The sequence below is a fragment of the Caenorhabditis briggsae genome (assembly GCF_000004555.2).
Source record: "Caenorhabditis briggsae complete genome, chrIII, whole genome shotgun sequence".
Taxonomy (NCBI): Eukaryota; Metazoa; Nematoda; class Chromadorea; order Rhabditida; family Rhabditidae; genus Caenorhabditis; species Caenorhabditis briggsae.
The window spans coordinates 7,701,816-7,725,423 of NC_013490.2; the positions used below are offsets into that span (position 1 = coordinate 7,701,816).

Consider the following 23,608-nt stretch of genomic DNA (forward strand, 5'->3'; position numbering starts at 1 on the left):
CCTACTGATAAAATGTTTAACAAGATATTTAATATATACCTGTCCATCTGGTCCGATTGGCTTTCCATCGTCATCTTTCTCGACAATCTTTCCATCATCAGTAACAAATGATCCAGTAGAGTCTGTTGCAAGTGGAGTTCCATCGGCTGTTGTGATTGGATACACGTCGTTCTCTTCATCGTCCATTGGTTTTGCCTTCGTCTCTCCAGAATCAGATGGCAAAGTGATGTACTCTCCATCGCTGTTTGTTGGAAGAGGAAGTCCAATATTAGACAGTGGAACACCATCAGAGTCAGTTGGGATTGGTTCTCCATCCAGTCCGATGACGTTTCCAGCTGAATCAGTTGGAAGTGGAAATCCATCTGGTCCAATGACTTGATGAACTGGTTTTCGTGAAACATCTGTAGGAAGCACTTGCTCAACAGTTCCACTTTCAGGATAGACGTAGTTTCCAGAATCATCAGTTGCAAGAACTTGTCCATCAGGTCCCATTGGTTTTCCGTTGTCATCCCGTTCAATGATTTCCCCGTTTTCAGTTATGAAGTTTCCAGTGGAATCTGTGCTGAGTGGAGTTCCGTCTGGTTTCACGATTGGGAAAATGGTATTTCCAGAATCATCAGTTGGGAGAACTTTAGTTGTGTCCTCATCTGATGGAACAAAAACATAATTTCCTTGATTGTCAGTTGGAAGTGGAGATCCATCCTTGGAAAGTGGTTTACCACTGGCATCAGTTGGAATTGGTTCTCCGTCTGGTCCAATAACAGCTCCAGAAGCGTCAGTTGGAAGTGGGGTATCGTCTGGACCACGAACTGGATAAACAGTCTTTCCAGTCGAATCAGTGGCTAATACTTGCCCATCAGGACCAACAGCTGGGTAGATATAGTTGCCTGACTCGTCAGTTGGAAGTACGGACCCATCAGGTCCGACCGGGTTACCTTCGTCATCCTTCTCAATTACATGACCTTCATCGGTTACATGAGACCCATAACTATCTGTAGCAAGTGGTGTTCCGTCTGGCTTGATGATTGGATAAATAACATTACCAACACTGTCAGTTGGAAGAGCTTTGGTGGTTTCTTCCTCAGTTGGGATAAGCACATAGTTTCCAGAAGCATCAGTTGGAAGTGTGGACCCGTCTTTGGAAAGTGGTTTACCACTGGCATCTGTTGGAATTGGTTCTCCATCAGGTCCGACGTTTCCTTCGGAATCAGTTGGAAGTGGAGTTCCATCTGATCCACGTACAGAGTAGATTGGTTTTCCAGAAGCATCAGTCGGCAATACTTGTCCATCTGGGCCAACAGCTGGGTAGATGTAATTTCCGATATCATCAGTTGGAAGATTCTGCAATGTGACCTTTTTGTAGTCTTTCGGTATGATACGTTTGATTGCCTTAGTGCCTTAGATAGAGCCTTAGATAAGATAGAGCCTTTGATAGATTTTGCCCTAGATAAGTGTCTTAGATAGAAAACAGTCTTTAAACTCATTACCTGTCCATCTGGTCCGAGAGGTTTTCCATCACTGTCTTTCTCAATTGTCTTCCCATCATCGGTCACGAATGCACCAGTAGAATCGGTTGCAAGCGGAGTTCCGTCTGGTTTGACAATTGGATATACTGTAACTCCAGAATCATCAGTTGCGTAGCTCTTGGTCACAGTTTCATCAGTGGGGATGAGAACGTAATTTCCAGATGCGTCCGTTGGAAGTGGTGAGCCGTCTTTGTCAAGGGGAATTCCACTAGCATCAGTAGAAATTGGCTCTCCATCTGGTCCAACAACAGCTCCAAAGGCATCAGTTGGGAGTGGGGTTCCATCAGGTCCACGAACTGGATAAACAGTTTTTCCTGTAGAATCAGTTGGTAAGACTTGTCCATCTGGTCCATCTGCTGGATAGATGTAATTTCCAGTTGCATCAGTGGGAAGAATCTAAAATTAAGAAAATTTCATACAAAAAATACATTCAAGAGGGTTTCACTCACCTGTCCATCTGGTCCAAGTGGCTTCCCTTCATCATCTTTCTCAATGATTTGTCCGTTATCCGTGACATACTCTCCAGTGGAATCAGTGGTAAGAAGTGTTCCATCTGGCATGACAATAGGGTAGATAACGTTTCCGGCATCGTCTGTTGGTAAGGCTTTAGTGACTTCTCCCACTGTTGGAACAAGAACGTAGTTACCTTGGTTGTCAGTTGGAAGCGGTGATCCATCCTTAGCAACTGGTTTTCCACTTGCATCAGTTGGGATTGGTTCCCCGTCAGGTCCAATGACGTTTCCTTTGGAATCGGTTGGAAGAGGGGTTCCATCAGGTCCACGTACTGGATAAATTGGATTTCCAGAAGAATCCGTTGGAAGAGGTTGCCCGTCTGGTCCAATCACTGGATAGATGTAGTTTCCAGAGTTATCAGTAGGAAGAACTGAACCATCTGGTCCAAGTGGTTTACCATCTTCATCTTTGTCAATGGTACTTCCATCTTGTGTCACAAACGCTCCAGTCGAATCAGTTGCAAGCGGGGTTCCATCAGGGTTTACGATTGGGTAAATAACCAAACCAGCCTCATCAGTTGGAAGAGTTTTGGTGGTGTCTTCCTCAGTTGGGATGAGAACATAGTTTCCAGAAGCATCAGTTGGAAGAGGGGAACCGTCTTTGGAAAGTGGTTTGCCACTGGCATCGGTTGGTACTGGCTCTCCATCTGGTCCAATGACGGCACCGGAAGCATCAGTTGGAAGTGGGGTTCCATCTGGACCACGGACTGGATAGATTGGTTTTCCAGAATCGTCGGTGGCCAATACTTGTCCATCAGGTCCAACAACTGCATAGATATAGTTTCCAGAATCGTCGGTTGGGAGTACGGATCCGTCTGGGCCAAGCGGCTTCCCATCATCATCTTTTTGAATCACCTCTCCAGTGAATGTCACATCATTTCCGCTGGAATCAGTTCCAAGTGGGGTACCATCAGGGTTAACGATTGGATGAACTACATGATCAACTTCTTCCGTTGGCAGTTCTTTGGTTTCGACGTCATCCGGCACGTAGATGTAGTTTCCATTATTATCAGTTGGGAGTGGTGAACCGTCTTTAGCTAAAGGTGTTCCATTCTCGTCTGTTGGAATCGGCTCACCATCCGGACGAACGGGTATACCTGAAGCATCAGTAGGAAGAGGTGTTCCATCGGGTCCTCTGACTGGATAAATTGTCTTTCCAGCCGAATCGGTAGGCAGAAGTTCACCATCGATTGTTGTTGCTGGATATATATAGTTTCCAGAATCATCAGTTGGCAAAACAGTTCCATCCGGTCCAAGTGGTCTTCCTTCATTATCCTTCTCAATGATATCTCCGTTGTCGTTCACATAGTTTCCAATAGAGTCTGTAGCCAATGGAGTTCCATCTGGCTTTGTGATTGGTGTAACAACCTCATCAGTCGGGTGTTGAGTTGTAATGAAAACGTAGTTTCCAGAATCATCTGTTGGAAGTGGAGCACCATCCTTATCAAGTGGAGTTCCAGTTTGATCAGTAATAATTGGTACACCATCTGGTCCAACAACAGATCCAAGCCCGTCTGTTGGTAATAGGGTTCCATCGGGCCCAATAATCGTTGGAATTGGTTTTCCATAAGCATCGGTTGGGAAAACTTGACTCTCAGATGCAGCTGGATAGACGTAATTACCAGAAGCATCGGTTGGAAGAACTGAACCATCTGGTCCTAATGGTTTACCATTGTCATCTTTTTCAACAACCTCTCCAGCATCAGTGAGATAATTTCCTGTGGAATCAGTAGATAGAAGAGTTCCGTCTGGTTTGACGATTGGATAGATGACATTTCCTGATTCATCGGTTGGCACAGTCTTGAAATCATCTTCTCCGATTGGAACAAGAACGTAATTTCCGTTATTATCTGTAGGGAGTTGGGATCCATCTTTGTTCAATGGTGCACCTTCCCCATCAGTTGGAATTGCTTCTCCATCTGGCCCAATTACAGCTCCAGAAGCATCTGTAGGTAGTGGGGTTCCATCTGGTCCGCGAACTGTATGCACACTTTTTTCAAGTGAATCAGTGGGCACAGGCTGTTCATCTGGTCCAATACTTGGGTAGATGTAGTTTCCAGATGCATCCGTGGGGAGAACCTGAACAATTTTAACATGAACAAATCACCAGAATCAGTTATAAAGAAACCACAACAACGTACCTGTCCGTCTGGTCCGAGAGGTTTTCCATCACTATCCTTCTCGATTGCCTGTCCATCATCGGTCACGAATACACCAGTAGAATCGGTTTCAAAAGGAGTTCCGTCTGGTTTAACAATTGGGTATACTGTAACTCCAGAATCATCAGTTGGATAACTCTTGGTCACAGGTTCATCAGTGGGTATGAGAACGTAATTTCCAGATGCGTCCGTTGGAAGTGGTGAGCCGTCTTTGTCAAGGGGAATTCCACTAGAATCAGTAGAAATTGGCTCTCCATCTGGTCCAACAACAGCTCCAGAGGCATCAGTTGGGAGTGGGGTTCCATCAGGTCCACGAACTGGATAAACAGTTTTTCCTGTAGAATCAGTTGGTAAGACTTGTCCATCTGGTCCATCTGCTGGATAGATGTAATTTCCAGTTGCATCAGTGGGAAGAATCTAAAATTAAGAAAATTTCAAACTAAAAAAAAAACATTCGAGAGGTTTTGAATCACCTGCCCATCTGGTCCAAGCGGTCTTCCTTCCTCATCTTTTTCAATGATGTCCCCATTTTCAGTTATAAAGTTATTGGAGGAATCAGTTGCAAGAAGAGTTCCATCTGGTTTCACGATTGGATGAACTGGCATACCAGCCTCATCAGTCGGAAGAGTTTTTGTCACGTCGCTCTCAGTTGAAAGAACGACATAGTTTCCTCGGTTGTCTACGGGGAGTGGAGATCCATCCTTGGAAAGTGGTTTTCCACTGGCATCAGTTGGAATTGGTTCTCCGTCTGGTCCAATGATAGCTCCAGAAGCATCAGTTGGTAATGGTGTTCCATCTGGTCCACGAACTGGATAAATCGGCTTTCCGTTTGAATCAGTTGGAAGAACCTCTCCATTTGGACCAGTTACTGGGTAGACATAGTTTCCAGAAGCATCAGTGGGTAGTACCTGTCCATCAGGTCCCATTGGAGTTCCATCATCATCTTTCTCGACAATATCGCCATGTCTATTGACATAATTTCCACTGGAATCAGTTGCCAATAACGTTCCATCCGGTAGTAAAATTGGGTAGATGACTCTTCCAGCTTCATCAGTTGCTGGGGCTTGGTCTTCATCTCTTGATGCTGGGAGGATAACGTAGTTTCCTTGATTGTCAGTTGGGAGTGGAGATCCATCCTTAGCTAATGGTCTTCCACTTGAATCAGTTGGAATAGGATGTCCATCTAATCCAATTGGCGATCCATTGGCATCAGTTGGCAATGGAGTACCATCAGGAGACACAATTGTGATCTTGGTTGGCTGTGGTGTATCTTCTGCTTTCTTTGGTTTTACATATTTGCCCTCTCCATTCTTTTCAAGTTTGTTGCCATCCTCATCCACTGGTTCTCCATCTTCATTCAATGGAAGTTCGTTTCCTTCCTCATCCAAATACTTTCCGTCATCGTCTACTTCAATGATATAAAATGGAATAACTGGTGGTTTCTCGTCATCTTCTTCTTCCATATCCGCTCCATCCACATCAGCAACTACGAACTGTCCATTCTCATTTGTTTTGTATGGATTTCCATCTTTATCTAATGGTCTTCCGAGAATATCAACTTCAACTGGCTTTCCATCGGAAGTGACAAATGCACCGTCTTCTGATTCAATCAATGGATCTCCTTTCTCATCGACAGCAGTAATAATTGGCTTATTGTTCTCATCAACTGGAAGTGGTTTTCCATTTTTATCAACTAATGGATAAATCCATTCTCCCTTGTCATTCTTCTCCAAAGTCGTTCCATCTGGAGCCACTGGATCTCCATTTTCATATATTTCAATTCGTTTACCAGCACTATCAATGGGTCTTCCCTTATTATCAACTGGAAGCGGTTTTCCATCTGGTCCTACAATCGGCGAAATTGTTCCTGAAGTTGTTTCGGGTTCTCCAGTTGGCAGTTCTTCTGGTGCCACTTTTGTAGTGATGGATGGAGGTGTCACTTGAAGCACAGCTTGTGACGTGGCGTCATCCTCCTCATCTCTCTCACATCCCTTTCCATCAGATGTTAGATGGAATCCATCGTGACAATAGCATTTTGGTTCCAAAGTACCATCATCCTCATTGAGTTCGAAGGTGCATGCATGCTCACATTCACAGGAGACATCTCTTGGTGGAGTTTTCACAGTGATCGGCTCACTGGCAATCTCTTCTCCCTCGAAAAATTCTGCTGCCACCTGTATATTGTACTCTGTATCTGGGTCCAGACCATCTACAACTACTCCACTGGTCACGTCGGCTGGAGTTGTGAACTTCTTCACATTGGTCGGATCGCTAGATGGCCAAACGCTGATAGTATATTCCTTGACTGGTTCAGAAGTGATAGCTGGCTTGAAGTCAACCACTTGCTCATCATCGTTGTTCTTTCCGAAGCGAATGTCAGATGGTGGCTCTGCAAGAAGTTTAGGCTTTTAGGTTTAGGTCTGATGAAGATTTTGTTTTGAAACTCACTTGGTGTCATAACAACCAAAGTTGGAGTCTGAATTCCTTTCTCTGGATTGTCTACAACTAAATAATAATAGGTTCCTGGATTCATATTTAGAACTTCGACTCTCGTAAGTGGAGCTCCACCTGATGGAATCGTTTCCCATTGATCTTTTGGTTGTTCAGCATCATCTGTATATTGAATCGTCCATTCGTTTGGAGGTTTCAAGTATTCTGGCAATTCGTCGTTGAAAACCAAAACAATTTGTCCTCCATCTGACTTTGAAGTCACAAAATCGTCTCTCCAATTGGGTTCCAATCCTTCAATCAAATTGACATTGATAGTCCAGTTCGCATGACCCATGGATTTTGAGCAACGCAATTGAATGTGGTATCCTCTGTGATATTGCCAACTTGAAGGGAAAATTGGGCATGATTCTTATCAGCATCCACTCTACTCGGATCGATTTCGTAGTTTCCAGCCTTAATCCATTTGACTTGTGGCAATGGAACTCCAGTGGCGTTACATGCAATTGTCATTTGGGATCCTGGAAGAATGTTGATGGTGGTGCTTCCCTCGACTCCGTTGTCTCCTGTTGAAATCTGAATGTATGGAGCACTTCCATCTGGAAGAGTCTTCATGATACATGGTTCAGAGAATACACTTGGTCCATCGGGATAGATGGCTCGCATCTTGAATACGTAGTCGGTATCCGGAAGGAGAAGATTCTGAATCTTGTGTGTGAGTTTCGATGGATCGTCGATTGAAATCTTAATCCAATCATTTAATCCTGCTGAATCATCCTCTTCAACACTCTTGTCTCCTCTAACATAATAGATTTCATATCCAATTGGTGGAACATCAGAAGTCGTTGGTTCCTTCCATTGAGCTACTGCAGATCTTTGACCATCTGGTTCCACACGAAGTTCAACTGGCGGACCTTCACGAGCTCTTGACATTGTTCTAATTGTGTATTGATTGGAATACGGTCCTGGTCCATCGTCATTGATTGCCTGAACGACTACAGCGTAGGCGGTGTCAGTATTCACAAAGTCCTTAATATCTACTTTTCTTGGTCCTTCTACACCATCATTCAGGTCATGAACATTCAGCCATTCATTGATTGGTTTAGTCTGAACTTGCCCAAGTTGATGGTTCGGATCTTGATCGTCGAGTGGGGTGTAGTAGATGATGTACTTGCTGATGTTTCCGTTTGGAATTGATGGAACTTCGTATTGTACAGAAATCGTTGTTGGCTTGTTGGCAGTCAATTGAATATTCTCTGGAGCAGTCCCAGGTCCAGCCACAAATACAATCAGGTCAGTTTCCTTGAGTCCTCCGCGGTTTTCAGCGAGACATTTTGCGTTGAGCGTTTTGCGAATGTCAATGATTCGGAGAAGTGGACCATCGGAGAGTTGCTGGAATTTCGAATTTAAAAATCCAACTTTCAACAAATTCAAAAAAAACTTACATTTCCGTGTGAATCAACCCATCGGATATCAGGTGCTGGATATCCATCTGAAACACATTTGATAGTATAATCAGTTCCAGCTGGAACTCGGATGACTCCATCTTCAGTTTCCACGTTGAATGTCGGTTGACTGGGCGCAATAACTCCATCTCCAGTAGCGAAAAGTGTTGTATCACTTGGTTGGGAATCGATTTCCCCACGAGCAATGATTCGTGTGTTGTATTTGGTGTCTGGATTGAAGTTCTCTCCATCAATATTGACAAATGTGGTGTCATCGGTGTCGTCTGGGTCCGAGAATTTCAATTCCTTCCATTCACTCTCATCGTCTGGTTCCTCATCAGTAGTGTATTGAATCACAAAGTCCTTAATCTTCTTTCCTGGATTTTCTGGATCATCCGGTGGTGTGAATTCAATTGTGACACTGTTATTCGGATGAACTTGAATGATTGGGTTCGTGATGGCTTGTGGAGCTTAAAATGAAAATGAAAAACTTGAAAAATGATTTATCTTACCTAATGGAAGAGTCTTGATGACTTGAGGAGCCGAAATAACTCCCGGTCCACGGTCACTAACTGCTTGAACTCGAACTGCATAAGTCTTCTTTGGCTCCAAATTTGCCAACTTATGGTTAACATCATCACGTGGAATGGTGATCTGATCCCAGGTAGTTGGCTCACTTCCATCTTCAGCAATCTCTCCATAATGGATAATATAGTTTGTAATCTGCCCGTTGACCTCATCTGGACTTGTCCATTCAACATTGATTTCTTGATTTGGCATTGGAAGAAGAACAATCTCATTTGGAGCAGTTCCTGGTCCGGTAACTTGGACTGTTACTGCTTCTTGAGTCTTTCCAGCATTATTCTCAGCAACACACGTGGCACTTGAATCCTTGACGACGTCGTAGAGTTGGAGAGTAGCAGAATCCACATGCTCTCCGTTCTCCTTAATCCAGTGAACCTTCGGTTGAGGAACTCCATTGGCTGTACATGTGATTGTAACTGCTCCCAGTGGTTCGACAAGGTAAGTGGAGTTGGATGGCTCTAAAGTGATTGTCGGTGGGATCTCTCCACTTCCAGTTTCAAAACGGAATGGTTCAGAAGCAGGTCCTTCTGACAAATCGTTTGTAGAAGATACTCTAATCTTGTATGGAGTGTTTGGATTGAATTGTTCTTTGGGAAGAGTGATTTCTCCGTGATCCGCACCATCTGGAGCATCAACACTGATTCGCTGCCAAGTCTTGTAGTCACTGTCATCGTATTCTGGAGCAAAGAAGACAGTGTAACTCTTGATTGGTCCGAGTGGTTGAGTTGGTGGAGACCAGGTGACATTGACAGTGTTATCGATAGAAACACTTGGAAGAACATCGGTTGGAGCATCAATCGGAGCACCACTGACAGTGTCGAAATGTTTTGCATCGGTATGAATTCCTTCTCCGTGCGGATTCACAGCGGCGATCTTCACATAATATGGAGTCTCTGGTTGCAGAGCACCACGTTGAAGAACGAGTTTTGGATCAGTGACTTCGTCGACTGGGAATACTTGCCATTGATCAACAGGAAGAGATGGATCTCCAGTGATGTAGACGTTGTACTTCTGAAATTATTTTATTATGGGAGACTGAAGAATTAAAAAAAAAACTAACAGTGATATCTCCGTTTGGATACTTCGATGGTTGCCATGTGATCGTGACCCGGTTATCAGGGTCAACGATGACTTCGACATTTTGTGGAGCGCTTCCAGGTTCTGAAAGTTTTTAGATTGTGTTCAGAATTCATTACCTGAGCACTCACTGTTCACAATGAAGACGTGACGATCATCGACAGTTCCATCTGGATTTCTTGCTTGACACAACAAAACTCTCTTGGTTGCAGTTGTCGAATAAACCTGGATAGAGTTATAGCGGTGTGGTTGATTTTCATCCGTTTGAATTGGGATTGGAACTGGTTCGTCTCCAGATTCGGATGCGTTGCTTGGAAGCCACGAATAAGAGACACTGGGCATTGGACGACCATCAGCAATGCATCGGAAGTGAATTGGTTGAGTTGGTTCGACAACTGTTTCTCCGGATGATGGATCAACTGATGGGTCAGTGACTTCGAGGCGGACAGAAAGTGGAACTTCTGAAAAAATTTATTTTATATGCGTAATTGAATAGTTTACAACTAACGTTTTCTCCCTGTAGTGACTTCATAGGCCTCAGAAATGATTCCTGGTCCGTCGTCAGTTCTTGCTTGAACCTTCGTAACATATGGAGTATCTTCATCATCCACATGAATAGTGAGATTTCTGGTATCAGCTAGAACAGTTCTAGATTCCCAGTCTGAAAGTGGTGCATCTGGGTCTTTTGAGTAGTAAACGACATAATCCTTGATTCTTCCATTTGGAATCTTTGGTGGTTGCCAGGCAACATCGAATCCAGTGTGCATTGGTGTTGGTGTGATTCCTATTGGTGCACTTCCAGGCCCCAGAATCTTGACTGGAACTTTCTTCTCATCCGACCCTTCAGAGTTGACAGCTTGACACGTGGCAACTCCACTTCTAGTTGTACTCTGAGCAATCAGTTTGCTTCTGGTACGATCTTGAGCATCTGCTGGAGTAGTATCATACACTCTGAATTCATCTTTCCCATCTTCAATGAGGGTCCCACTCCAGAGCCAAATGATCTTTGGTTTTGGAACTCCTTGAGCTCCACATTCAATAATCATTTCATCGTTACTTGGCTCCTTGGTGACTTCATCTTGTGGTTCCAAAAGTACAATTGGTGGTTTGGAAGCAAGCCAAGTTGTTGCTGTGAATGGAGAACTTCGAAGACCTGGACCAAGACGATTTCTTCCAACAATGAAAAAATTGTAGGGTGTCTTCTCATTCAATCTTGGAACAGTTGTTGTTCTGGCATTCGGGTCATCGATATGATGAACTTTCCATTGATCACGAGGCAAACTTGGATCATCTGTATAGTAGACATCATATCCAGCCATTGGTCCGTTTGTGATTTGTGGTGGTTCCCATTGAAGTGTCACCTTGTCTCCATCGATTTGATAACGAATTCTCTCCGGAGCACTTGGTCCAGTAACAGTGATATTGATTTTCTTCGTCGACTTTCCTGCTTCATTTTCAGCGACGCAAGAGAATTGAGTGCTCTCCAAAACTCCTCCATTCTTCATCTTGATGTGTTGAGTTTTGCTTCCCTTATTTAGTGATCGACCTCTGGAAATTATTAATGTTATCGATGATGATTTCTTCTTAAAACTCACTTGTGAAGCCATACGAGAACTGGAATAGGATCAGCCTTTGTTACATTACAATCAAGTTCGAATGGTGTCATCGGTGGAACTCTGATTTCATCTCCTTCAACGATGGTGACATATGGACGAACTGCTGGTTTTAATGTTCTGATTTGAACTTGGTTTCCAAGTTTCCCGGGTCCTAATTGATCATTTGCTCTAACACGAATGTAGTAAGCAGTATCTGGTCGGAGATCCGGAATGGCAACTTCTCTTGTTGGTTCTTTCACTTCCAACTTCTTCCAGTTCTTCACAGGTTGTTGTGGATTATTGGTGTAGTACAGAGTGTATGTCGTAATTGGTCTATTGATGATACTTGGTGGCTCCCATCGAACAGTTAAAGATGTTCTCCCAGCGGATGCAGATTTCAAATTAGGAGCAGATCCTGGTCCAGTAACAACAATCGAGACAGTTCGGTTAGCTGATCCGTGGATGTTGTCAGCTACACAAGTGAACTCTTCGTTTCGATAAATTTCTTTGATGATCAGTACTTGAGAAGATCGGAGGATGTTTTGTCCTTGTCCATTTGTGTTGACTCGTTGGTTTCTAAAAGAAATCTGTGAATGGAAATTCCGACGTTTCAGACTTACTTGTACCAATAAATATCGGGGAATGGGTAGGCAACACTTGTACAACTAATATTGATATTTCCTCCAGGAGCAACCTCATATGGTCCTTGTGGTTCAATATAAATCTTTGGTGGTCCTGTGAGAAGAAGACACTTTTGTTTGTTATCTCCACATGAGCAGGCGAATTGAGTTTCAGTGACTCCGTTACAGGTACATCCAGAAAGTGAACGACACAAAGATTTTGGTACAGGCTCTGAAAATAATGGGTATGACGGAAGAGTCCCCAATCTGGAATAGCACTCACTGATACAAGTCTTCTCATCGACATCCAGTGTCATTCCTCGTGGACATTTACACTCGATCTTTTCATCATTATACGAGATACAAGTGTGTGAACATCCTCCATTATCAGCAGCACAAAGACCTTGTCCACGGCACATGGGAGGTGTCAGAACCCATTGTTTGTCCTGACAGAACATTGTATCTACCTCATCCACCATTTCGTAGCCATAATCACAGTGATATTTAACGAAAAGGAAAGATTTGGGGGAGAATGTTGCGTTCTTCGGTTGATGTTTTCCTTGTTGACGGTAGTATTGAATGATGAGACGTCGCAGGTTGTCCGGTGGAACGAACGCCATCGCACGGACCCTGAAATTGATTAAAATCGTTAAAAACAGTTTAGAAAGAACTTGCGTAGCATGAGGTACAACTGGTGGGACTACAAGTCCATTAGATGACTTCTCGATGACGTCGGTACAACTTGTATCCAGTTGACTGTATGATGGGTAGCAAATCTCACGACCTGATGCCTGTAATAGGGTACCTGTGTCTGGTACAAGGGTTTTGACCCACTGTATAGTTTTTGACCTACCAATTAGAACATTTTTGGTCTATAGCTATAACCCTAGTTTTTAATATCAAAAATCATGTATCCTCTATGAAACATTCGCCTACACTGCTTCCTGCTCTGATAGAAGCCTAAAGTGCAAATATATTATAAGATTCTATCAGAGCAAATACGGTAGTTTCGGCCAGAATATATATATATATATATATATGAGAAATCAATCCGGCTGATAAAAGCTTGAGCAATTCTGAATCAAAAATAGCTTACCTTGGAGATGATACATTTTCCCTCATCTGGCGGCGGAATCGGAGGTGCGGACACTGCAATTTTTGCGTTGGACGATGATCGTCGACGATCCACTTGCATACAGTCTACGATGACATACACTACCTCACCAAGCCACACGTGCAATTTTCAGTTAGAAAATGAAAGGGATTGTGTTAGAGATATTTAAGGGGGTGAGAGAAAATAGAAACTGAAAATTAGAGCGGCAATACAACAGGGATTAGGCATCGGGACAAGGAATAGACAATAAGCATCGTACGACAATAAGAGTTACCGTTTACTCGACAATATTTGGGTTGATGTTTTAGATTTCAATCTTTTTTAAGTTCAAAAAGAAAGACCACGAACCACAAATCACCACGATTATTGTTTTACCACTAAAAAAACTATCACAACATTAATTGATCTATATTCTAATAGGTGTTATATGTATTCAATGGTCACCTTCTTCTTCCATTCCGCAAAAATGCGATGCGCGATCAGCTGATATCACGCATTTACCGGTCCCATTTCGACCCACAACCACTGGTTCGGGTCGGTTACCTGCGAGTTTCTTTTTTCATATGTTTTCGAGACTTGAACTTTTCCAAATATCACAGTTTGTGATTCAGAATCAAAGAGAAGATTTCAAGAAATAGGACGGACAAAAGAGTTAGAAAAACAGAGAGAGTATCCCCTAGAAGCCATTCCTAAACAAGTGCAAAGCAAGAAGTTTTAAAGTGGTTCAGCCAATCAATTTTCATCATCTCTTCAAAAAACGCCACATAAAAGAACAGAAGGGATCTGTGTGTCACTTATTGTTTTACTCTACCCAATATTGGACAATATCTGGCTCGTTTTGCGCGCCGTCTCACTAACGGCTCCGGATACATCAGATTGTGAAAGTAGGGAGAGGCACGTGCCGGATCAAAACCAGGCAATACCACAAGAATTGGTTGAACGTCTAGAATTATTTTGTAGAAGAGATGGGAGAACGAGAGGATGAATTTTCAAAAACTAGACAATTGATTTTGTGTCTCTGAGTTTCATTTCCCTTTTAGTACACAGAATGGGCATGTATCATGTTTAAACTTTAAGTTTTAAAGCTAAAGATTCCAATGGTTAAGGTGAGACTTAAACAGCAGCAGGAACGGGACATTTTGGCTTTACTATATCGTTTTTTTTTTTCTTCCGTTTTTTATCACGATCTATAAATAAGAATTTTGATAAAGTAGTTAATTACTTCAATAAATTACTACCGTATTTCTTCCAATAGAAGACCGCCCAAACCGACTACTTTGAGCTCGATTCCTATTATCTCGATTCCTATAAAATATACCAAACATTTGTCAACTAATAGTTTGTTTATCATAATTTCACTAAAGTTTTATCAGTTGACAGATGTTTGATATCTGGCACAGGAATCGGATAATTCGGATCAAAGTGCAAGTACAGGGTGATCTTCCGTCAGAGTATCGACGGTAATTCTATTCAATGTGGTCTAATATGCTTCTCTTGAATTCTAATCATCAGCTCATTTCCAAAAACCATGCCACACCGCACAAAAATTGCAGGTTACTTTTTCTTGATATTATTTTTACCATTCTATCAAAGCTAGCATAAATCCCTTTCCATTTCCTTATTCTCACAATCAGTTCAGTCAAAAAAAGAAGCATGCGCTTGCCATTTCGCTTTTTTATGGCGTTTCTAAATTTACCACCGGAATTTTGTTTCGTCGAACAGGACGCCGGAAGTTCTGGAAACGGTTTTCTTCGGGATTTGAGTTCCGAAAGAATTTCAGAAATATATGATTTTTAAGGAAAATGAGAAAATGAAACATTTGAGACACAAAATCAAAAGAGAGGATGGTTTGGAATAAGAATCACCTGGTAGACTTCGACGAGAGGAATTACGAACTGTGCAGCATTCTTGGATATAACCTGTGACATAATCAGAAATCTAGACGAGGTGATAGAGAGAAATAGAGAGCAAAGAGCAGAGAGAGAGAGACGCAGGAAAAATAGAGAGAAATAGAGAGAAAGAATTCAAGATTTTTGTTGCTTTTTTCATGCGAAACCCAGAAAAATGTAGACTCACTTCTGGTTGGTGCGCGCTTGACGCGTCGTAGTGTGCGCATCCATTCTTGAATTTGAAGATCTTGTGCTAGGCTTTCTACTTCGATTGACGGAAGTAGTTCCTGAAATTTGACAATATTAGGTGTACTGTATAAAAGATGAAAACCAACCTGAGCAATGCTAATGCATAACAAAAAAGTTGAGACTAGAAATGCCGATCGGATCAGCCAATTTCGGCCGCCCATCGTGCTTCGTTAAAGTTCTGAAACATTTAATTGCCTTTCCGACTCTTTCTCGAAATCATTACCCAATAAATGCTATTCAACAATAAAGAAGTGGTCCATAGAATACTGTTGCTGGTGTTATTAGAAATGAATTGGATGGTATTGGGGTGGTTTGGGTGGTGGTGTCTGGAAAAAGGTGATAAACAACATGTTATCATAGAATACGGTTGCGCAATCCGTGTAAGGGGCAGTTCAATTGAGAAAACAAAAAGAAGAAGGAAGGGTACATAAACATGTGCTCAAGCCATCTTGCTCAGAGAAAAAGCACAATGACGAATAAATCAGCGGAGGCGATGGATGGAGATGAAACGTATGGAATGAGATAGAAAGGTGTGAAAAGTTTATGTGTACGTTGAGATTGTTTAAAAAACAAAAGGAATGAAAAGTAAACGAATAGTGTTTATATCGATATGGAAAAGAAGTATCTAGTTGCAAAATAGAATATCCGAGTCATGGATTGTATTGTGTGTCTGATGGTGTGAAGGACGACGTTCCATGCAGAAATATGATATCTAGCAAAAAAAAATAGAAGAGAAACAAAAATACGGTAGCTTAGGGCGGGAAGAAGGTTTTGGAGAAGGGATAGGTAGAATGAAATAAGGCGTTCGAATCACCCATCAAAAAGACAATTCGAGAAGAAAGGAGCAATCTCCTTGCTCATTCAAAATGTAGCCTGTAATAGAAGGGCCCAAAACTTTCAACTTTGAGCCAATTTATCTCGGTCTCTGTTTAAGATATGAAGAGGGCGTCAATTGATAAATTGTATATCATAATATCACAAACAATTTATTTGTTGACACATTTTTAACATCGTGAATAGAAGCCAAAAAAAATAGCTCGAACTTGACAGTGTGGAAGCCCTTCTGTTACAGGTTTTACGGTAACTGGTTTTTTACTTTTTAAAGTTATATTGGAATCTATACAATTTATAGAACAAGCTAGGTTTTTTGAACGAGAAGACGAAATTCACAATTAAGGGGGAGAACGAAACGACGATGACGAGCATCAAAAAGTTTCGTAAATATCATTTTAACCAGGGGTCCTATATCAACACTATGATCATCAAAGGTTGCTACCCATGTATCACCTCAAAGAATTTTCCAAAGACTAAAGTGTCCAGAGTTAGGAACATTGTAACACCTATCGAATTTCGAATGAACTTTCTTTCGCGCTCTTCTTCTACACTCATCCCACAAAATTTGCCACGAAATAAAGCTGAGTCATCTAAGAAAGTGCCGAGAATAGTTTAGACAAAGAGCACAAGATTGTTTAGAAGAGCAAGAACATTTGACAAGTAATAACGCGGTCAAAGATGATGATGAGACATACTAATATTATAAACAAAAAATGAGAAAAAATATAAAAGAGAAGAAAGACAACAGGATAGAGAGACGTACTTTTAGAAGATGGCACAAATTAATAAGAAAATATATCGAGTGCAGGGGATGAATGTCGATTCATCATTCTCCTTGACACAATGAGTTTCCCCGGGAGCCGCCAGGAAGAAGGACGACTCCCGGTTGAGTTCAATTCATTTCGAAAAGAGAACTTGAAGTGAAAAGAGAGATAAAGAGAGATAAATAGATAAGAAACAGAGAGAAAGCATAACACAACAAAATGATCCACTCAGAATGCTACACTATTTCGATTTCGGGACCTTTTTCTCTTTCTGATACTCCTGGATAATAACGCTCTCTGGGACAGGAAACCATTGGGATGAGTCACAGAGAGAGTGGATATATAGTTATGGGATAGTTATTATGACCTCTTTGTTATGATATCTCGCTTGGGGGCAGCTGGGTGGCGGTTTTGATCAAGATGCCAATTGGTTTTTATGGATGAATCAGAATGAGAACATCTGTCTGGAGGCAGGAACAGAGAGTTGGTGATGGGTGAATATAGATAACGGTAATTACTACGAGAAGGTTGTAAATAGGTTCCGGTCAAGAAAAAAGTTGAGAAATCTGTTTCTAACGAGGCTGTCGAGAACAGTGACGCTGCTTTTTGGTTAGTTTACTTCTGCAAAAGATAGAATTTAGCGGCATAACGGCCTACGGATTTTCTGAGTGGCTGAGCTTATTTCCAAAAGAACGGACCGTTCGGTCCACGGCAACCTTATCACGGCCCGGCCAGCCGCGGCTCTTTTTCCAGCAGCCTGAGGTTCTAAATAATTGCAAAAGAAAATATCAATCAAGACTGGAGAAGTAGATTGAAGGATACATTTCATTAACAAAAATGATATCATGAAAAAAGATAAGAGAGACAAAACAACGAAATTCAAGCTAAGAATAGAGTTTACGATCGCAGGAGATAGTTTAAAACATAATCAGTACTGTAGTCTTCCGAAAACGTGAGTACAGTAGATGGTAGAGAAAAAGAAATTGAGATCTAGTACGGTAGATGTTGACATTGTTCGCAAATCTGAAGAGATTCCGAAGACTGATCTAAACTTTGATGCACAATTCCATATTTGGAACAACCAGAATGTCTCCAGGAATAATGTATATCAGCACAGAACGTGTGCAAATGACAGTCAAGTGTGGTGAGGACGACATGTGAGCCCATTCGCCCAGCTTCCTCTCTCTGTGTCCCACTATGATGAGTGTATTATAAACAAAATGTTTCCACGATGGACTTCGAGAAGAGGACACCATCCTCCCCACCATAACCCTGCCCTCAACTATAAAAATGCATAAACTATTTGATGGTTGAGCAGCCGCACCAGAAGAGAGTGCAAAAACTGGGAGTTTAATGGTTTTTGTAAGAAAAAAAGATTTGCAAAATGACTTCTTTTTTTTTAACGCATTCACGTACGGCTTGATGTATGATGAGCAATGAAATGGGTGGTGGTTCTTTGAAAATTGTATTCATTGAATTGGGGAATACGGCAACGGATGTGATCTGAGAATTGGAAAATTGAAACACATGAAGTAAGGTAGGTCGGAACTTCCAACTTGAAAGAACTTCTTAAAATTGCTAAAAAATGAACATCAACCGGCTTTGTTATCATCTAGGCTGATTGGAAATATTCTAGATCCCATATTTACCGTATTCCCATCAATAAACATCGATCCTTATAACGCCACTGAACTGCAGTTTCTGAGCTACTGTAAGAGTTTTGAAAACGTTATTCAATTATTAAATTCTCGCTATAAAACTCGAAAAATTTTAAGCGATAGTTCTTTTTTTAGTCTTTATGAAAGGAATCAAGATTTTGATGGTCATAGAAACGGTAGGTAGAAAATACACAGTATCCACTTAAAAATAATTTCTGAAACCTAAAAAATCCAGTTGATGGAAGAAAATGGAATTTTATGATCCCGATTTTGAAATTCTGAACATTCCGATGATCTATGATTCTTCTGAAACTGAAGAGAATCGTACTTCTTCGGAAGATAATCTTTCTTATATAAAAAATTGTGAATCGAAAAAAATTTAACTCAAAGAATGAAAATTGCAAGAAAAAAGTGAGAAAACTGAAGAAGTAGAGAAACAAGTGTTGTTTGTTACCCGGGGACCCTTAGCCTCCATCTTCCCAGTCGCCGCCGTATTTCTGTTTTGTTTTTTTGACAGATTTTTTTGCCAACCGACGATCCCCCGTCCGTCCGTCCATCCCCTGACGACAGGATCAAGGAAGATCGGAAGGCAGGAACTAGTAGATCAAAAAAAAATCTTCATCTTCCAAACTAGCTCGGCGAGCAAGCAATTTGTCGGTTTCCTTTGGATCGCGTTGCTCAATTCACATGTCTCTATCTCTCTCACCTCTGAACAATCAGTTTCAACCTGAAGGGACCCTGGGACTTTTGCCCGTTGGTGATGATGATAGTGGGCAGTGGCTAGACGGTTTCAGAATAGTATAGAAGAGTAAGAGACACAGAGACACGAGTGATGAGAAACAGAGGTGTAAAGTATTTAGGGAAAATGAGTAGATTTTGACGAGATTCTTGATGAATAAAATCTGTAAAAGAGTTGCATTTTCGCAACTTTTTCGAGTGATGATGAAGGGTGACAGGCGTCAAAAATTGTTCGCACACAACGGCACCTATCATCTTGATTTTGTCGTTCTTTTTTCTTTTTTTGCACTTTCCTTCTTTTCGAAGTTTAGGAAGATATAATAATTAGAATGATGCTGTAGCAAAATAAAAACGAAATACAAAAACTGATGAATTGATCTGGGCTGGATTGGTTAGTTCCAAGATTTCAAATAATGTTACCTGGCAAGTTTTGTAAATTTCGTTTTTTTTTGTCAGTTCAAAGTTTTTTTTACCTAGGGTGCTAAAAAGTTGGTTCGTAGTGTCTATCCGAGCTGCTTCACGACCCTTCGGATTATCTTGAATTCTCAAAAAGATTACACTTCTAATTGTTATTTAATGATTTCTGGACTTTTACGTTGTAATTTTAAGGTTCAAGAAAATATGACGGATTTCCAATCGAAACTTTCAAGTTGGATTTCCGAAGGGTTCCGGTCAGTCAACAGTCCATCGACGGCACGTCGGTTCTCCAGTTACCTGTGTAGTTTATTTTTAAAAAAATAATTGACAGAAAATATCCTTAAACGCTACTGTATCACTAATTTTTCAACAAACCTAAATTCCTTACAATTAGATGTACAGTAATCCTATAAAATCTGAAATTTAGTCTGTCTTTAGCTGGAATCTATCAAAATTTTCTCAAAACGTTCACAAAACCAATGGAACTCTTTTAATCTCTATATTCCCAAAATCTCTCTACTTCTACGTCTCTCCCTCTCACTTAGTTTGACTTTTCTTCAATGAACCAATTGTCTAAAGTTATGATCGATGACACAGTAGCTCTCCTCCTCCTTCTCATCCTCTTTTCCACCTTTCAAAGGTTTTCGTAATGTGTTGCCAAAACCTGTCAAAAGGGACCCAACGGATCCTCCTTTCTTTCTTTTTTTTTTCAACGAAAACATTCCTCGTTTTTTGAAAAGAAAAAAGAGGATTCTGAAGAAGAGAGAATGTGGAACTATTTTATGGCTTGGATTCATCGGTTTTCCATGAAGCATCTTGAAGAGGCATAAAATCAGAATCAACTCATTGAGATCAAAAAGATTCAGAAGAAGAAGAACAAACAAAATCATAAAACAAGTTAAAGATATTCCATTTTATCTCTCGAGTAGGGGAAACATGAACAAGAGATAGATTTTTCATGAAAAAAAAACGCAAAAAGCAAAGAAGGGGTGGGAGGGATAAAGGAGAGTAAAGAAGGTTTGAAGAATGTGTGAACTGATTTCATTTTATTTTTTGTTGCATCTATGTTTTCTTATTTTCTACACTCCATGCTCTATTTAGAATGTTGCTCCTTTATATGAGAAAGGTGTGCAATAGAGTACTGTAGGATAAAAATGGGAAAACTTGAAGTCGAGCTTAAAGGTGGGGGATATGAAAAACATTATTTCCCAAAATTCCGCTCATAAAAGCCCATCGAGAAGTTTGTGGGCGCTAAACACTGTACACTGTTACGTCAGAATGCATACCTAACTCCAAAAAAACTTCGAAAAATCTCCTACTCCCCCTCCTTTAAATAATCTTCCGGAAGCTGTCAATCAGAGAACACAAAGAACTGACGAATCCAGAGTACATGAAGAATAAGAATAGTTCTTCCATTCGACTACTAATAATTCTACCGAGTCCCTCTAAACTTTCCCAGATGCTCCCAACAAAAAAGTGCACAAGATGTGGAAGTCTCTTAGTTTTTGCAGGAAGTGTTTACAATCACGGATTTCCAAACGTTTTCCAGATGCCCCAAATAGTACGAAATTAAGATTTATCGCAAATTTTCGAGTGGGGCCTCCAGATACAACAAAAAAAAACATTGTAACCTTCGTTGTTCTTCAAGCAACAAGTGTTGCATGATTTGTTTATTCTTCAGATGAGAGAAAAAAGGATTACTGTACATTTGGAAGAAGGCCGTCGATCATTTTTTTTTTTTTGCAGAGAGAAAGAGAAGAAGGGATTCCCAAAAGGAGTCGGATTACAGTGGAGAGAAAAAAAACTGAACAAATGGAAAAAGAGGGAACATAGAACATTGATAATGACGTTGCACTTTTAGGAAGACTATACGAAATTGAAACATTTCAGAGTGATGATTTTGAGTAGTTTGGAAAATTGTCGAGAGAGAGAGATTCAAGGATTTTTCAGTCAAATACCGTGAAGACTCACATGAAAGGCCACCCGAACCATCAACTTTGAGGTCGTCTATATCATTTCCAGTAGAAAATTTCAAAAAGTGGTCAATTGACAGTATTTTCGACGTTATGATAAACATTTTGTCAGTTGATTACTTTCTGATATATTTACCAGGTATGTGAGCTCAAAGTAGACGTTTCGGGATGGCCGTCTATTAGAGTGTTGACGGTATTAATGACTTTCCTAGTTGCTTGAACTATGGGAGCATTTAAAGGGAAGTAGAAGTCTATGGGTTCAAATAACTGTCTCAAGTTCTTATGCAATAAGTGTTTAGTAACCAGAGAAACTCTGTCACGCAATTAGAAATTTCGAATCCTCTCCTCTCTCTCTCTCTCTCTCTCTCTCTCTCTCTCTCTCTCTCTCTCTCTCTCTCTCTCTCTCTCTCTCTCTCTCTCTCTCTCTCTCTCTCTCTCTCTCTCTCTCTTTCTTTGTCCCAAAACACTTTTGTTTCTTCTAAACACGCGGGGACCACCAATTTGCCAGAAGATGAAGACAAATGTTGAACACATTTAAGTGATATGAGACTGACATACCCCACACACACACACATGCTCGGGTCCAATCCGACAAAACCAATGTGTGAAATCTCATTAATTTCGATGTCTTTTTTATGAGCTCAAAACACTTTCTTCCGATGTTTTACTTGGCACACCGAGAGGCGCTTAAGTCAAATGTTGGATTGAATGGTTAACCATGCTTGTGATGATTATGATAAATACAAAACCCTAGAACAGTTAGCTATGAATTGTGAAAGTTAAAAAAAGAAGAACAAAGCTCGGGAAACTTCAGAATATAGAATTTTCAGAAAAAATCAGAATAACGAAAAAAGGAGATCCTTCAGTAATCTCCGAAATAGCTATTTCGAAAATTGCTGATCACAAAAATCAAGGGATACACCATTTACTGTAAAACCTGTAATAGAAGGACCCTCACATTGTCAAGTTTGAGCTTAGTGTTTGTGATACGGTGCGTCCAATAATAATAAGACACCCCCCGTTTTTGACCATAACTCGAGAACGAAAAAAGATATTCAAAAACTGTAAAAGCCTCTTAAAATCGAAAAATATTTTAGGACAAACGTTAATGGTTTGGTCCGTGCGGTGAAAGTGAGTCAACTGGAAAATGTGTGGATTTCAACCGTCCAAAAATGATAAGACACCTTTCGAAAATCGTTCATTTTTCGAGTTTTTGAGCAATTTAAAAATCGCTCAAGTACTAGGAAATATGTCAAATTTTGTTTTTCATCATGTTCAGTGTTTTTGCATTTCATACATATCACATTTGACCTAGTTTCGAGGATTTTTGGGAGTCAACACCGGATTTTCAGAAAAATTCTCAAAAAGTTCTGAAAACTACTCAAATGATCTGGGAAATCCCCAGAAACATGTTTTCTGATGATGTTTCTCAAAATTATGATGCAATAATTTCATTTTTCCTCATCTGGAACATTTTCTGGAAAATTCGTATTGAGGCGCAATGTCGTCGTGGGTTACTACCTGAGCTATAGCATGATTCTGTATCAAAAAACGTTGGACACATTTCTGGCAGCATCCGAGGATCTCATTCTTGATTGAGTGGCAGGTTACTGTAATGTTCATACCGATTTTCAGAAGAACAACCAGGCGTTCCTCGCTTTTGCAGTGCAATTTGAATACACCTCAATACGAATTTTCCAGAAAACGTTCCAGATGAGGAAAAATGAAATTATTTCCTCATAATTCTAAAAAATATCATTAGAAAACATGTGTCTGGGGATTTTTCAGATCATTTGATTAGTTTTCAGAACTTTTTGAGAATTTTTTTGAAAATCTCGTGTTGGCTCACAAAAATCCTCCAAACTAGATCAAATGTGATATGTATGAAATGCAAAAGCACTGAACATGATGAAAAACAAAATTTGACATTTTTTCTAGTACTTGAACGTTTTTTAAATTGCTCAAAAACTCGAAAAATGAACGATTTTCGAAAGGTGTCTTATCA

General features: G+C 40.7%; 2 protein-coding genes across 2 annotated transcripts in view; both read right to left on the bottom strand.

Moving 5' to 3' along the window:
• The window catches only part of Cbr-dig-1, a gene marked incomplete at both ends in the record, with an annotated part of 49,033 nt that extends 33,653 nt beyond the window's left edge, over nucleotides 1-15,380 (bottom strand). Inside the window, 18 exons of the mRNA XM_045244028.1 lie at nucleotides 40-1,389; nucleotides 1,488-1,922; nucleotides 1,946-4,117; nucleotides 4,180-4,614; nucleotides 4,650-6,586; nucleotides 6,646-6,920; nucleotides 6,956-8,037; nucleotides 8,091-8,560; nucleotides 8,603-9,686; nucleotides 9,736-9,836; nucleotides 9,884-10,213; nucleotides 10,261-11,300; nucleotides 11,348-11,923; nucleotides 11,968-12,199; nucleotides 12,251-12,758; nucleotides 13,064-13,116; nucleotides 13,526-13,624; nucleotides 15,158-15,380. Of these exons, the coding sequence (XP_045096001.1) occupies nucleotides 40-1,389; nucleotides 1,488-1,922; nucleotides 1,946-4,117; nucleotides 4,180-4,614; nucleotides 4,650-6,586; nucleotides 6,646-6,920; nucleotides 6,956-8,037; nucleotides 8,091-8,560; nucleotides 8,603-9,686; nucleotides 9,736-9,836; nucleotides 9,884-10,213; nucleotides 10,261-11,300; nucleotides 11,348-11,923; nucleotides 11,968-12,199; nucleotides 12,251-12,758; nucleotides 13,064-13,116; nucleotides 13,526-13,624; nucleotides 15,158-15,380 (12,402 nt within the window). The remainder of the gene's footprint in view (nucleotides 1-39; nucleotides 1,390-1,487; nucleotides 1,923-1,945; nucleotides 4,118-4,179; nucleotides 4,615-4,649; nucleotides 6,587-6,645; nucleotides 6,921-6,955; nucleotides 8,038-8,090; nucleotides 8,561-8,602; nucleotides 9,687-9,735; nucleotides 9,837-9,883; nucleotides 10,214-10,260; nucleotides 11,301-11,347; nucleotides 11,924-11,967; nucleotides 12,200-12,250; nucleotides 12,759-13,063; nucleotides 13,117-13,525; nucleotides 13,625-15,157) is intronic.
• Nucleotides 15,381-17,863: 2,483 nt separating this feature from the next.
• CBG25930 lies at nucleotides 17,864-18,085 on the bottom strand (the record flags this gene model as incomplete). The annotated part of the gene is made up of 1 exon (XM_045244029.1): nucleotides 17,864-18,085. The coding sequence occupies one exon, from the start codon at nucleotides 18,083-18,085 to the stop codon at nucleotides 17,864-17,866; it is 222 nt and encodes a 73-aa protein (XP_045099851.1).
• Nucleotides 18,086-23,608: the final 5,523 nt, after the last annotated feature.